The sequence below is a fragment of the Epinephelus lanceolatus genome, chromosome 2, assembly GCF_041903045.1.
Source record: "Epinephelus lanceolatus isolate andai-2023 chromosome 2, ASM4190304v1, whole genome shotgun sequence".
Taxonomy (NCBI): domain Eukaryota; kingdom Metazoa; phylum Chordata; class Actinopteri; order Perciformes; family Serranidae; genus Epinephelus; species Epinephelus lanceolatus.
In genome coordinates, this window is record NC_135735.1 from 36,163,933 (window position 1) to 36,177,451 (window position 13,519).

Below are 13,519 nucleotides of genomic sequence, written 5' to 3' on the forward strand. Positions count from 1 at the left end.
TTTGATCAATACATTCTTTTTAAACTTGCTTACACTTACTTGATGTTTTACATGTTTTCAGTTCTGTTTCATAAATTCACTCCTTTAACAAAGATACAATGTAGTTTGGCATTGGTCCTCACCAATGTTAAAAATACCTCTCAAAGCATGTTGACTTTCTCTCTTTTGATGCAACTTCTGGATACTTTCAGGTTATAACTTTTTTATTAGTGTATTGGGGGGGGGGGGGGGGGGGGGGGGGGTTGTCCTCCACAATATATATTATAATTACTGCCTTGCAAGAGATCCATGGTGTTGCACCTGTGCTGGCAAGGTTTCAGTCATATAGGAAGCAGTATTATATTAACAATCTTTATTATACAAACAACTTCTTTTATTTATTTATTTTTTTTATAAAAACAGCTTTAAGCAGACAAAAGTTGGCTGGCACTGAGCAGCACATCAAGAGTCGCATACACACACATCTACAGAGTAACAGACCAGCCTTGGGCAGGAAGAGCTCACAATGTACCAGTCCCCAAGCTAAGTTAGCATCTCACTAAACCAGTAAAATCCCAAAAGTTTTTCAGAATTTTAAAACCAAAGTAACACTCACCCTTGGTTAGACTTTCAAATTCCTCGAACTTTTTTCAGCTGTAACAAAAATATTCTGCAAAAAGAAAAGTTGAAGAGTTTATAAACTTGCTAGCTTAAATCAAACAAGCCCGGTGACCGGAAGTTGTGGGTTGAGTTTACTGATCATTTTCATAAAGGTAGTTCTAATTATCTTTTGACTTACGTTTTACACTTTCCAAGGCCGCGCTTTTACAATTCGTTGTAACTGCCATTTTTGTGAATTAAAAGCATTTTCTTGTGCGGTACCATAGGGAGTGGATTTGAGGAGTGGATTTTAAAAGCTTAAAGTGTAGTCAAACGACTTTTTTTTAACAAATAATCTTTCAAAAGATAAACATGGCAGCTCAGTGACTCGGTGTCAGATGAAAAAAAAAATCTGAAGGCATTGCAGGTGTAGGCAGCTGTCTGGGCCTGCAGTTGTGAGCCTTTTCTTGTAGCTGTCATGTGGCCAGCAGATGGCAGCAGCTAATACACAGCTCTCTATGGTGCTTTCAATGACCCTCGTAACTTCCTTACTTTCAGAAAGACGACCCGGGTAAATAAAGAAGTTAAATTGCGGATTACAAGTATGAAACTGAAATATTTAATTGTTTTCCACGGTATCATTATATTACTCGAGTGTTTATCCAATCTGTAGCCATCGTTAATCACACTCACTGCAACACTAACATATTTGCAGGCTTTGGAAGTGAAGACGGGGCGCTAATGAAGACGTGGCAGAAGTTGAAGTCCGTCTCGGGATACAGTAAAAGCCAACGCCATTGTCATGACAACATTAAGTAATATGCGTCTATTGTCTAAACACGTCGGAATTCTGAAACCACATGTGGTCATTCAATGTCATTTTCTCCGCTAGCACTTGAATGCAGCACTCCGCACGGCTGCCAGTTTTGTATAGGTTTGTTCTACTGTTTTCTGGGGCGAGAGGAGCTGGAAAGTTCGTACTGTCTGTGTGCAGTTGTCCAACAAGGTGGTCAACACGTTACTTTTTAACGACCAGGCAGGTAAGCCTATTGTTGTTAAAATTTAATTATTTGTCAGTGTTATATAGATATAGATAAAATGTTATTGAAAATTAGATGTAACATTAATTCTCTGTCCAGTGAGCATTTGCATACATTTGTTATCAGAGGAGCCAACACGTCAGGATTATTTTCATAATGTGGAGTTGCTGTACTTCTGTGCTAACAATCCCATCATACCATGGGGGCCTTAAATCATCAGCTATAGTGTAATGTATTCCAACTAGGACTGAGAAAAAGAGATATATATATAGATAGGAGTAAGTTTACAATGATGCTGTCATGTTTCATTCATGGCTGTCACTGTAATATTCTCTAATTCTTCCAAAAGGGGGTTATCTGTACAGAGATCTCTTTCTAAAATTAATTCTAAATCCAAATGTTATCTAAATGGCTTATGTTGTGTGTGTGTGTGTGTGTGTGTGTGTGTGTTGACCATGCAGCCATGATTGTTTTGTTATTCGATAACTGTAATGCATTGGTGTGTTTTCTCACCTCAGAATATGGATTCTGGAAAGATTATGGCCAGAGCATCAGGCAGCTTTCTGATGAAGTCCCTACGGCCTCTGGTGATTTACTCCTCTCTGTGTTATTTGATATCTGGATACACTGACAGAGACAGAGTAAATGACTTGATGTCCAGATATCCTCTTATTGATGGGTAAAGTATGTTTATTGTCTCACCTGCTGGAGTTACATTCCTAGGAAATGAATGCATGGGATCAAAATTAAAATGCTTCTCTGTCGGTTTTGTTTTCCTTACACCCTCCATCTCCCTCTGTCAGTCATAACGACTTAGCTCTCCAGCTGAGGATACTTCACAGCAATCGCCTGAGCCAGATCGACCTTCATAATGTGAGCAAAGTGGCTACCGACATCACCCGCCTCCAAGCAGGCAATGTGCAGACGCAGGTATGGCAGTGTAATCAGTCTTTCACTCTTGACAGTGATCTGTTGTGGATTGCTTTAGAGAGAAGTCTTTGAATAACAGCATCTAAACCTTGAATGACGGTCACCTCAGTAACTTAAATGTCTCTCTCATTCTCTTGTGTCACGTCCCCGTCCCTTTGTCAGATGTTTGCAGTCTATGTGATGTGTGGGGCCCAGGAGAAGGATGCTGTGAGGCTGACTCTGGAACAAATAGATGTGGTCAGACGCATGTGCACTGAGTACCAGGACTTGGAGCTGGTTACATCAGCCCAGGGTATGGTACACTTCAACACGGCAGTGCAGGCAATTTACTGACAAAATCATTATGGAGATGAAAGAGGGGACCAATTTAGTTGATTACCTACAATCAGAATTCAGTATTTTTTGTTGCTGTTGCTCTAGTATGAGGGTTTATAAAACACAGCCATATGAATCCACACTCTTAAGTATATCTTATTTACAGTCCATTTTTGGGAAGAGAGCTATGAAAGTTATAATTGTCTTTGCTTCATATCAAAAGGTTCATCAATTAAAGTGAAGATGGAATGTTACACACTTACTAACAAGTAATTAAAACACAAAATAATTTTTTTCCCCACATTTTTTTAAAAATTTGGTGAGAAGCATTCATTTTGGACGTAGCGTAGTGTCATACAGGTGTGTGTTTCGTTGCAGAGCTGAAGAATTCTGCGATGAGGCATAAGATTGCCTGTCTAATGAGCATTGAGGGGGGCCACTCTATTGACAGCAGCCTGCCAGCCCTGCGGATGTTTTACCAGCTCGGAGTCCGCTCCATGGCCCTCACACATACCTGCAATACACCCTGGTAATTCAGAGATTACTTTTGAGCACATTATTTTACTTGTAATATTTCACATGATTTATATATTACAGAAAGTCAATGATGACTACATGACTCAACAGCGTATCAATAGTAAGGATACAGCAGAGCAGGATCTTGGATCAGCTACAAATATTTTGGTTTTTAACTAGGAAGCTACAGCAGCTATACTTTATTTTGCTGTATAAGATTCAATGATTTTCCCCGACATGAGCTTCTGTTGCTACATTTGGGATGACGGGTTTATTTGCAGAGTTGGCTGAATGGAAAGGTCAAATGTGTTTACATATTATTCCTTCTATGCAAATGAACCTATATGTGTCCTCTCTTTGAAATCTAACATTGCATGTAGCCTAATGTGCCTCAGCCTGATGCCCTACATGGAGCAGTATATGGATATATTTTATGGCAGTGAGTACACAAGACTCATTATTTTTGGTTTTGACAGTATTCCTTTTTAATGCAGGGCTGAGTCATCCTCAAAATTGTATAATGTCTATCAAAGACAGAACAACAGCCTGACAAAATTTGGGAAGGTAAGCCTCATCTTCAGTATTATTGATGACTGTTTACTGTTGTTATCACATACAAAGCATGTTTGCTCGTTTCAACTGGCCATTCTCAAGCCTTGAGACACTCCAATAATGGGTTGTTGTTGTATGCTTTGGTTAATGCACTTCAGTCGGCCCTCTCAACAGCAACGAGAAGGACTTCCTCGATTGCTCTCTGCACGAGTGTGTTTACGTGTGTTGACATGTCGTGTCTCCTGTTATCGGCTGTACTGATTTCCTCCCTTCCTTTAATACTGTAAATGGCTTTTGACTGTTTTCAAGGCTGTGGTGGAGGAAATGAACAGACTTGGAATGATAGTGGACCTCTCCCACACTTCTTGGGACACTGCCTCGGCTGCACTGAAGCATTCCAAGGCCCCTGTTATTTTTAGCCACTCATCTTCCTTCTCCATCTGTAACCATGGCCGCAACGTACCTGACTGGCTGCTGCGTGATCTGGTGAGGAAAGCAGTTAACTGAGTTAATCGTTTGTTTAGTCGCTTGATTAAATCTTATCAATCAAGTCACTGACTCATTTAATGTAATAGACTTCTGAAACAGAACATGTATTTTTCTCCATTGTTAGCTTTTTTGTGTATCATCAGGATTAAACAATTCTGAACAGATTTTCCACCATTAAACAATTATATTTCAGCCCACTTACAGTCAGTATAATTGATTCTAAATCTTTATTTGCATGACCAGAAAATCAAGTTAAAGGGATAGTTTGGATTTTTTGAGGTGGAATTTTATAGGGTGCTTATCCAAAGTAAGTGTATTACATACAGTAGATAGCGGTTGGCACACCCCCAGTTTGGAGAGGCAGGCTGGAGTCTGACATGGAAGCTAAGCAATGTACTGCTGTAGAAGTGTCAGTGACAAAACATATTCAGATTAAGTGTATGCTATATTGAGAGTATTGTCACTGCTTTACCTAAACGTTAGACAGCCTGTTTCAAGAGGGAAAATGTTAACAGCCTCAGTTCCCCACCTATGCTCTCGTCAAAGTCACCAGACTCCATTGACAAAAATGGTAATTTAAGCTTGCTGAACACAGGAGCTGCTGATCTACCACTGCTTCGATTAATTTGTTAGTTTGTGTTATTGTGTGACTTTGGTAAATCTGAACTAACCATTTCTCAATGGAGTCTGGCTCCAAAGAGAGCGATGAAAATACTCTCAATATAGCATACACTTAACCTGATACTGATGTTTTTTAGGCAGCTAAAATTGAGCAAAGCATTAGTTCAGGCAGGACACGATGTCAAGCTCAGCTCACATCCCAGCTACATCAGCTGATCTCAAGCAGCCCAATTAACTGATGGAGCAGCTGATCGTTGGAAGGGAGTCAGCTGATAGATCACATGATTCCTTTCTATGCAGCCAATTGGCGAATTCTTTCAGGGTGCCCTATTTAAACTGCTCTGGCCTGCCTACTGTTGCTGCTTCCTCTGCAAGTGGCTTTGCAACTGGCCTCCACCCCAGCTCCTCCTTTTCATGCTGTGTCTGACTTAGCAGTGTCATTTCTGTTTGTCATAGAGGTGTGCTCTCCATGCCTCAAGGCTTTCCATGCAGGTACATAGAAGGGCAGAGAGGAGTGCTCTCTCCACTTTAGACTTTCAATGTAGGCCTAGGACAGGTAGGGGCCCCAGAACAGAGCCATACCACCAAATATAATACTGCAAATGGAGATAAGGTTTTCTTAGCTAAAGTGATCCTGACTGAAATACATCTAGTTGCTGACCCCCACACAGCAGTAGATTGCTAAGATACCATGTCAGACCCCAGCCTGCTTCTCCAAACTAGGGGCATGTCAACCAACAACTACTGTTTTAACATACTGTTTACAGATAAGTACCCCATACAACCCCACTTCAAAATCTGAATTATCCCCTCAACATGTCATCGCTGACTTTTTATAGTTCCATATCCTCCATAATTTCCATGACCATGTTTTCTTCCGGGCGGCACGGTGGTGTGGTGGTTAGCACTCTCGCCTCACAGCAAGAGGGTTGCCGGTTCGATCCCTGTGCGGAGTTTGCATGTTCTCTCCGGGCACTCCAGCTTCCTCCCACAGTCCAAAGACATGCAGATTGAGGACTAGGTTAATTGATAACTTTAAATTGTCCGTAGGTGTGAATGTGAGCGTGAATGGTTGTTTGTCTCTATGTGTCAGCCCTGTGATAGTCTGGCGACCTGTCCAGGGTGTACCCTGCCTCTCGCCCGATGTCAGCTGGGATAGGCTCCAGCCCACCCCCCGCGACCCTCAATAGGATGAAGCGGTTAGAAGATGAATGAATAAATGAATGTTTTCTTCCCAACAGTTTCCCCTCTGGTCTCTTATACTCATGCACATGGTTGAGCAAACATAAAATACTTGACATTGAGTGAAATTTAACATCTACAATAGATCAACTGCATTTACAGCTGTTATAGTAGGCAGTCATTTCACTTGGTGGGACAGAGTTTCCAACATAAGACTATGACTCATAGTCTGAAAAAAAAAACGTACCAACTGGTAAAAGCCATTAATCATTAGTGTTTTTCTCCAGTGTAGTGTAAGCAGTTAGGTAGTAAGTCATTACATGAATCTTACGAGTCAAAGTTTCTAAATCTTGGTGCTTTGGGTGTAAACTGCTTTATCCTGGTTGTTATAATGTTGATGATCAAAGATTCAAACCTGAATGTACTGTTTGACTTTATGAAGCTAAGTATCAGATAACTGCCAGTAGTCTTGACGTAATTTTTGCACTTGTGTCCTCTCCCCCAACACTTCTCTGAATTTCTCTTGAAGCAGCCATTAGCCTGTTTCTTTATTCAGCGTCAGTTGTTCGTACCAGCTCATTACTAACTCCTTTATTCCTCCCACTTGAGTCAAGAACATCTGTTTATATAGACTGTACTGCAATATGTGTGAAAAGATTTAATCACATCTTGCCTTATTTTGTAAATATTAATATCAGGTGTGTAGGAGTAGTCAGTATGCTCGATGCAATGGAAACAGTCAAGTTCGGTGTACTGCACAGTATTATAAATGTTTATTTCAGTATGAAATTAGAAACATCCAATGGGTGTGGACAAGGAGTTGAAGCACAGTTTCATTGAGAGCCTCCCTTGAAACATCATGAAATCCACTGAGTTTTTGATTTGTTTCTGAAAGTTAATTCAGCACGTTGTCACAGTAGATGAAGCCTGACTATCAATTAACTCTAGTAGCATGAGGCCTGAATATCAGTAAACTGTAGTACCATGGGTATATTTCTGTCACTTAACCTCAGTTCAACTCCAGCCCCTCTGGGATCCCTCATGAGCAGGCATGTTTCTTATTATGCCACAGATGTCAGTGTGTGTGTGTGTGTGTGTGTGTGTGTGTGTGTGAGCTGTGTGAGCTGTAGAAACTATACTGCAGCAAAGAGTTACAGGGTGTTAGAGATAGCACAGGTACAAACCTGATGTTTACCACGTCTACCACTCCAACCAGTGATGGGAGTAAAGGCTTCTTGTGTCTGAAAATGTATCCATACATTGCTTATTTTAGTCAATGCTGCTCTATGTATGTCTTCTTATTTACTAGATTTCTCTTATGTGTTGTGTTTCAGAAAAAGAAACACGGGTTGATCATGGTGAATTTGCACAGCAAATTCATATCCTGCAGGGATGAAGCCAACGTCTCTCATGTGGCTGGTGAGGCATCCATGTCTTTTTGTCATCATGAAGTAAATCTGGGGCCACATTCACAAATATTCTGAGGATAGTCTTAGAGAGCTCCTATCTTAGTCTATGATAGTTTAATAAGGAGTTTTTGCGTAGGAGTGATTTAGAAAAGCTCTCAATGCAACTCTGAGCAAGAAAGGGACAGAAACTTTTACCTCAGTGGAATGTGGTTGACCCCGTTGCTATGTGTAACGCATTCTTTTAAAAAAGGTGTGATTGGTTGTCACAGACACGCCCTTTTGTGAGCCTGCAAGGTGTGGACACCCAGTGGAAATGAAATGAACCGCATAACAATAGGAGTCCTGTGAAAGTGTTGTAATTGATAGTGTGATCACTCTGCTAGTGGAACTGCTGCACTGTTGCGTTTTTCCAGTTTTACAGATATCTTGGTGTCATGATCATTTTATTTCTGGCTTTATATTGTTATTGCATTGGGTGGGAAATGTGTGCATATCCCTAATGAGATCGACCACAGATATTATCAATGCACATCTTTTAGCATTTCATTTACTCACTGTCATTCCGTGTTTTGAGAATGTTTAACCTACTAGTGATGGGCAAAGCAATTCTTTAGATGTTACTGAATCACTAGAATCAGTTCATTAAAAAGATTCGTTCAGAAGATTTGTTGACCGAATCGTTCAGTGCTTGGCGGGAAGAGCCCTGACTGTGTACTGTGTAGTCCGGCTTAGTCTCTCTCCATTGCTGCTGCTGCGTCTGCCCTGCACTGGTGAGTCTCATTACTGGCCAGCCTAATGTTTTAAGTTTGTTTATCTGGAAACTAAGTCTGTTAAAACAATAGGGAGGTGTGTGATTGTGTTCATGTGGCTTGACTCCTGGCTACATTAGTCGTTAGCTTGGAGAAAATGGTCCCTATGAAAGGGTATCGCTGAGAAGAAATGATTTGAATCACTCAGGGATCAGGATTATGTCGTTCACGTAGTGATTCATTCACTGAGTAATTTGTTACATGGTAGGCAGCAGAGGTTGTGCTAGACTTTTTTGTCGCCGGTCATTTTGACCGACAGGGTCGTAAAAATCCGGTCATAATCTATTTTTACCGGTCATTTTAATTTTCGTTTTTAAATGATAAAGACATTCAAAGACATTTAGTTTTCATTCCTTCGTTTTTAATAAATCCAATAAGCAAGTTATAAAGTGTGCATTAATAAGGACATGAACAAAAAGAACAGACATCCACACGCCCGTGCCGCGAGCGCTTCTGTCAAGCTGGATAGAGCGGATCGTACCAAACAGGAAGTTGGACACAGGAAAGACGAGAGAATCTGGCCAATTTTCAAAATAAAATAACAGCTCGCACTGAGTGAGGAACGTGAGGAGAAAATACCATGTTTTTAATTTAAAATAACACAACAGTGCATAACCGAACACATTTTTCAATACCATAATCACTTCATTGCAATTTTAATTTTGTGTCACAGAGCCTACAGGCATAACTACATAAATGAGAAATGCGCTGCCTGTGGTGTGGACAGCCAAGCGCCTGCGAGTACACTTGCAGGACTTCCGCGGCACTAACGCCAGAGATATTGGATGAAGCGACATACCCAACTCAGCTCACTTCCTGATTCAGTGACGTCAGCGCCACGCCCCCGTAGGAGACTTGAGGCAGCTCAGAATGTGTTGTCGTCAATGAGGAAAATGAACGTGATCACAATTTATGGTCAATTCTTTAGCCCTGTAGTCACTAAAGTAAATATTGGGTTCATTTTCCACAAGCCACACATCTTACCAACATTCTGACACTAAAGCTGCATTTTTCATCTGCACAGATCAAGAGAAAGTTAACTTTATTTGAGCCCTGTCCATCTCAGAAAACAAGTTCTCGCGAGATCTCGTGATCTTGATAAACAGGCGGTAAAATCACAGTTAGCTTACAAACAGTTATTTACCGCTAGTAAAAAATAAAAAATGCCCAAGCTTTGTGCAACAATAGGCTGCAATAATAGGAAGAATGTATTTTCATTCCACCTGCTTCTCGATCCGCATACACAGACATCCACAGAGCCTCTGTTCAACACGGTGGTGGGGGGGGTTGAGGGAGAACAGGCTCTGATTGGAGGGAGAGCTAGCCACGCCCACTTAGGAGACAGGAAGAGTAACTGTTTTTTTAACATTGGATAAGCCTACAGTTGGGCATCTCCCTTCATCCAGTATCTCTGCTAACGCGTCCGGTGTGTCCAGGCCGTTATGTCAGCAACGCTACATGAAGCAGATGAATGACTTTTTCTCTGCAGTGTGAAAACGGCAGCCACTTAAACCACTGACTGTGCACTCCGCCGCCAAGTGGGCAGGGGTGGTAATTGCAACCGGTCAAAATGACGGACGGCCTTCAGATTTTCCGGTCATTGTTGTAAAAACCGGTCAATTAGCTTTGTTAATATGACCCCTGTAGTTTGTGTTTCTTATACCTCAGTTGATTTATGATTTCCTCTGGGTTTTACAGACCATTTTGATCACATTAAGAAAGTGATTGGAGCTGAGTCAATAGGAATCGGAGGGGACTTTGACGGTGCTTCCAGGTAATATTCACATGCAAACACAACATATAGATACAAGCACTTTGATGAAGGACACTAAATCTACATGTCTTCTATCCTTTGATAAGTGGGGATCTTCAGTGACACAACTTGCACACATAGAAAACAAAATAAAACAAAGCTCATGCCAGAAGGCTACATACCTGTCTGGCACTCCACAGATCAATTTTGTGCTTTTGTCAGCCTGTCATGATATCAGCAATTTGGCTGTCTCGGCTGTCAACAGGCTGAAAAATGTTAAAAAAAAAATCAATAACTGTGCTGCAGAATGGTTGGCACTGAATCAGTTCCCCCCCTGCATACCCACACAATTTACCTCAAGCAGGGACAACACGAAACAAATGATACTGAAGGACTGGATTGAAGGACTTTCTTTTGCAAAACAAATATCCATGAACTGAAATGTGTATTTCTTCCACAGCTTTCCTCAGGGATTAGAGGATGTGTCAAAGTATCCCGCCCTAATCCAGGAACTCCTCCGAAGGAACTGGACGGAGAATGAGTTGGCCAGTGTCCTTCGAAATAACTTCCTGCGAGTGTTTGAGGAGGTGGAAAGGGTGAGCTAGATGATTAATATATTTTATGTCTAAAGAACAGCCTTTTCTGAGAAATTAAGGGTGGGTAAGTAATTGAAAGGCACCTTTTCACTCCATACCTTGGCCAAAGGAGTGATTTAGCTATACTGAAGGATAAAGGCTGTGTGTTTGGTAGAAAATGTCCTCAGTATGTCCTATGTCATTAGTGACTTCATATACTTTTTTTTTTTTTTCCCTAAAACGAAAGGCCTGTCCTGACACAAATGGACACTAACCTCCTTATCTCATTGTTCCCATTTTTTAAACTCTTTTATCAAAAATAACATTTTCAGATTGAGTAAGTTGTAAGACTTAATTTAAAGATATTATCTATAAAATGCTTTCTTTGCATTGCAAGTTTATAAATATTCCCAAGTAAATCCAAGGCACAGATTAGTTCAAAAGTTGAAGCTGAACCTCTCTCCCTTCTCTCACTGTATTTCCACCAGGTCCGGGATCAGTTGAGTTTGAACCGGCCCAGTGAGGTCCAGATCCCCATGGAGGAGGCGCAGAACTCCTGCAGGCTGATCCTCAAACGTCCTGACCCAAAAGGGCCCACTGACAGGAGCCCCTCCTCCAGTGCCCAACATGGACCAAAAGGTCTGTTAATCCTGGCCTTAGTTCTGCTGCTTTCCAGCCTATTTATGATTGAATGAATATTTTGAAACTTTAGCTACACCTTTTTAAAGTGCGTATTTTCTTAAATAAATAAGAAGGGCTTCATGAGATTGCTTATGGGTCATCCCAGCACCCCACAGGTCAGTAAAGATAAGGGGACACTTTCACTTTCACTTTCTTACCACCAAAAATTAAACTATATAATTAAAAGAATATTCAATGTGTAGCCCCATTTGGGAGGTCATTTAAATGTCAGCCTCTGTATACACATTATGCTTTACATATACATTAAAACGCACACATCAGTCCTCTGAAAGGCACTTTACCATTTATTTTGGGGAATTTATTTATTAAATATTATGCTGAATTTGTTGTACATGTGCTGACATCATCTCTACCAAAACTTATGACATGAAGAAGAATCATGACAAAGATCAATAAAACTGCAGAGACAGCACTTTAAGTTGTTTGAAATCTGTATTTTTTGTTTTTGTTCATGAGGGATTTATTTTTAATCTTTTGTTTGACAAGTGAGCTGGAGGTGAGGTCACAAGGATGAGGATGGCTCAGGTAAACAGTTCAGTCACAGTGCGGTTAAATGTTCAGTGCTGCATTATCATCATATTAATACCACACTGTTCATGCATTACAAAATATTACTTTCAGAAATCCTATAAAGCACTTCAACAAAATAGTACTGTTGGAGCAGTTTATAAACAGATGTTCTTTTTATTTGATCTTACAGCATAATAAGATATTATGGAGGTTTACAAAACAATAGTGTGTATTTTATTGTGAGCTATTCTGCCCTTTGGCCAAACAGAAAACTGTTTCACATGAAAATAACCAAAACAAAATCTTAAACTTAGAACAGCAGTTTTTCAAAGCAACAGTGTGAAAACTTCATATTCATATATTGCCAACATAATTGATAGTTTAATTAACTTCTACACCATGTGCATGATTTTCACATAGCCACATTGACATCGTAGCCTCATCGCTCTTTAAAAAATTACTCATGGCTTTATGAAAATACTGCCAGTATAAAGTTTCCATTTAAAGAGTGTATTGTGCCCAACATTTTAAATTTAAAAAATGTATTTGGATTGCTGGCAAGTGACAATGGTTTAAGGGGGATAATCCACTCCAACTTGTGCTGTTCTGCTTTAACTTAAGTGAAGGGAAGACGTGAGGGCTGTACCATGAAGCATGTTCAACAGAGCTATCACAAAGGTGGTTATCAACTATCAACTCTACCAGGTTCAGGCTCTGTGCATTTTCCTATAAAACAAGTCAAATGACACATTCACCACGTCATTTGAAACTTAATAACAATCAATCCCATACCGCCTACTTCCGCCTTTAAATATTAAAAATTGTTACAGTAAAAAGCAACACTGTTGCTACAGTTATGCTGAGAAAGGCAGGCTTCAAGTTTATGTAGCTTATTTATTGGGCCATTCTTTATTTCTAACGTGACACCTGCATATCTGCAGCTCTGAAAGTTTGAACTTGATGCAGCCGATTAAAATATTGTGCTCAAGAACTACATTTAGGGCTGACACTGCCCCATAATGAAGGACAAGTGTAAACTATTTTAGTTTTTGGACAAATTAATGTGAAATTAATTTTACTGATTGAATATTATCTGGTGGTTAGCACTGTCGCCTCACAGCAAGAGGGTTCCTGATTCAATCCCAGTTTGCATGTTCTCCCCATGTCAGTGTGGGTTTTCTCCGGGTACTCCAGCTTCCTCCCACAATCCAAAGACATGGGGGTTGGGGATAGGTTAATTGGTGACTCTAAATTGTCCCTAGGTGTGATTGTGAGTGTGAATGGTTGTCTGTGTCTATGTGTCAGCCCTGTGATAGTCTGGCGACCTGTCCAGGGAGTACCCCGCCTCTTGTCCAATGTCAGCTGGGATAGGCTCCACCCCCCTGCGACCCTCAAGAGGATAAGCAGTTATGAAAATGGATGGATGGATGGATGGATGGAATATTATCTGTGATAAATACCAATAGACTAATCAATTTAATCTGAATTTAACTGGCGTTCTATTAGCTGTAATATACCAGCAGTGTAAACAGCAAAT

The 13,519-nt window shown here is 40.5% G+C and overlaps 1 protein-coding gene across 1 annotated transcript; it reads left to right on the plus strand.

Moving 5' to 3' along the window:
• Positions 1-1,461: 1,461 nt before the first annotated feature.
• dpep2 (dipeptidase 2) lies at positions 1,462-11,884 on the plus strand. The gene is made up of 11 exons (XM_033647298.2): positions 1,462-1,619; positions 2,138-2,298; positions 2,423-2,549; positions 2,712-2,841; positions 3,243-3,393; positions 3,875-3,944; positions 4,242-4,418; positions 7,559-7,643; positions 10,141-10,216; positions 10,656-10,791; positions 11,259-11,884. The coding sequence occupies exons 1-11, from the start codon at positions 1,479-1,481 to the stop codon at positions 11,463-11,465; spliced, it is 1,461 nt and encodes a 486-aa protein (XP_033503189.2). The 5' UTR covers positions 1,462-1,478; the 3' UTR covers positions 11,466-11,884.
• Positions 11,885-13,519: the final 1,635 nt, after the last annotated feature.

Bases quoted from the DNA above. Each gene is read 5' to 3' on its own strand.
- dpep2 (XM_033647298.2), top strand. From the start codon at position 1,479: ATGCAGCACTCCGCACGGCTGCCAGTTTTGTATAGGTTTGTTCTACTG. The intron at 2,299-2,422 runs GTAAAGTATGTT...TCCCTCTGTCAG, and splicing joins AGATATCCTCTTATTGATGG to TCATAACGACTTAGCTCTCC. The intron at 10,217-10,655 runs GTAATATTCACA...TTTCTTCCACAG, and splicing joins GACTTTGACGGTGCTTCCAG to CTTTCCTCAGGGATTAGAGG.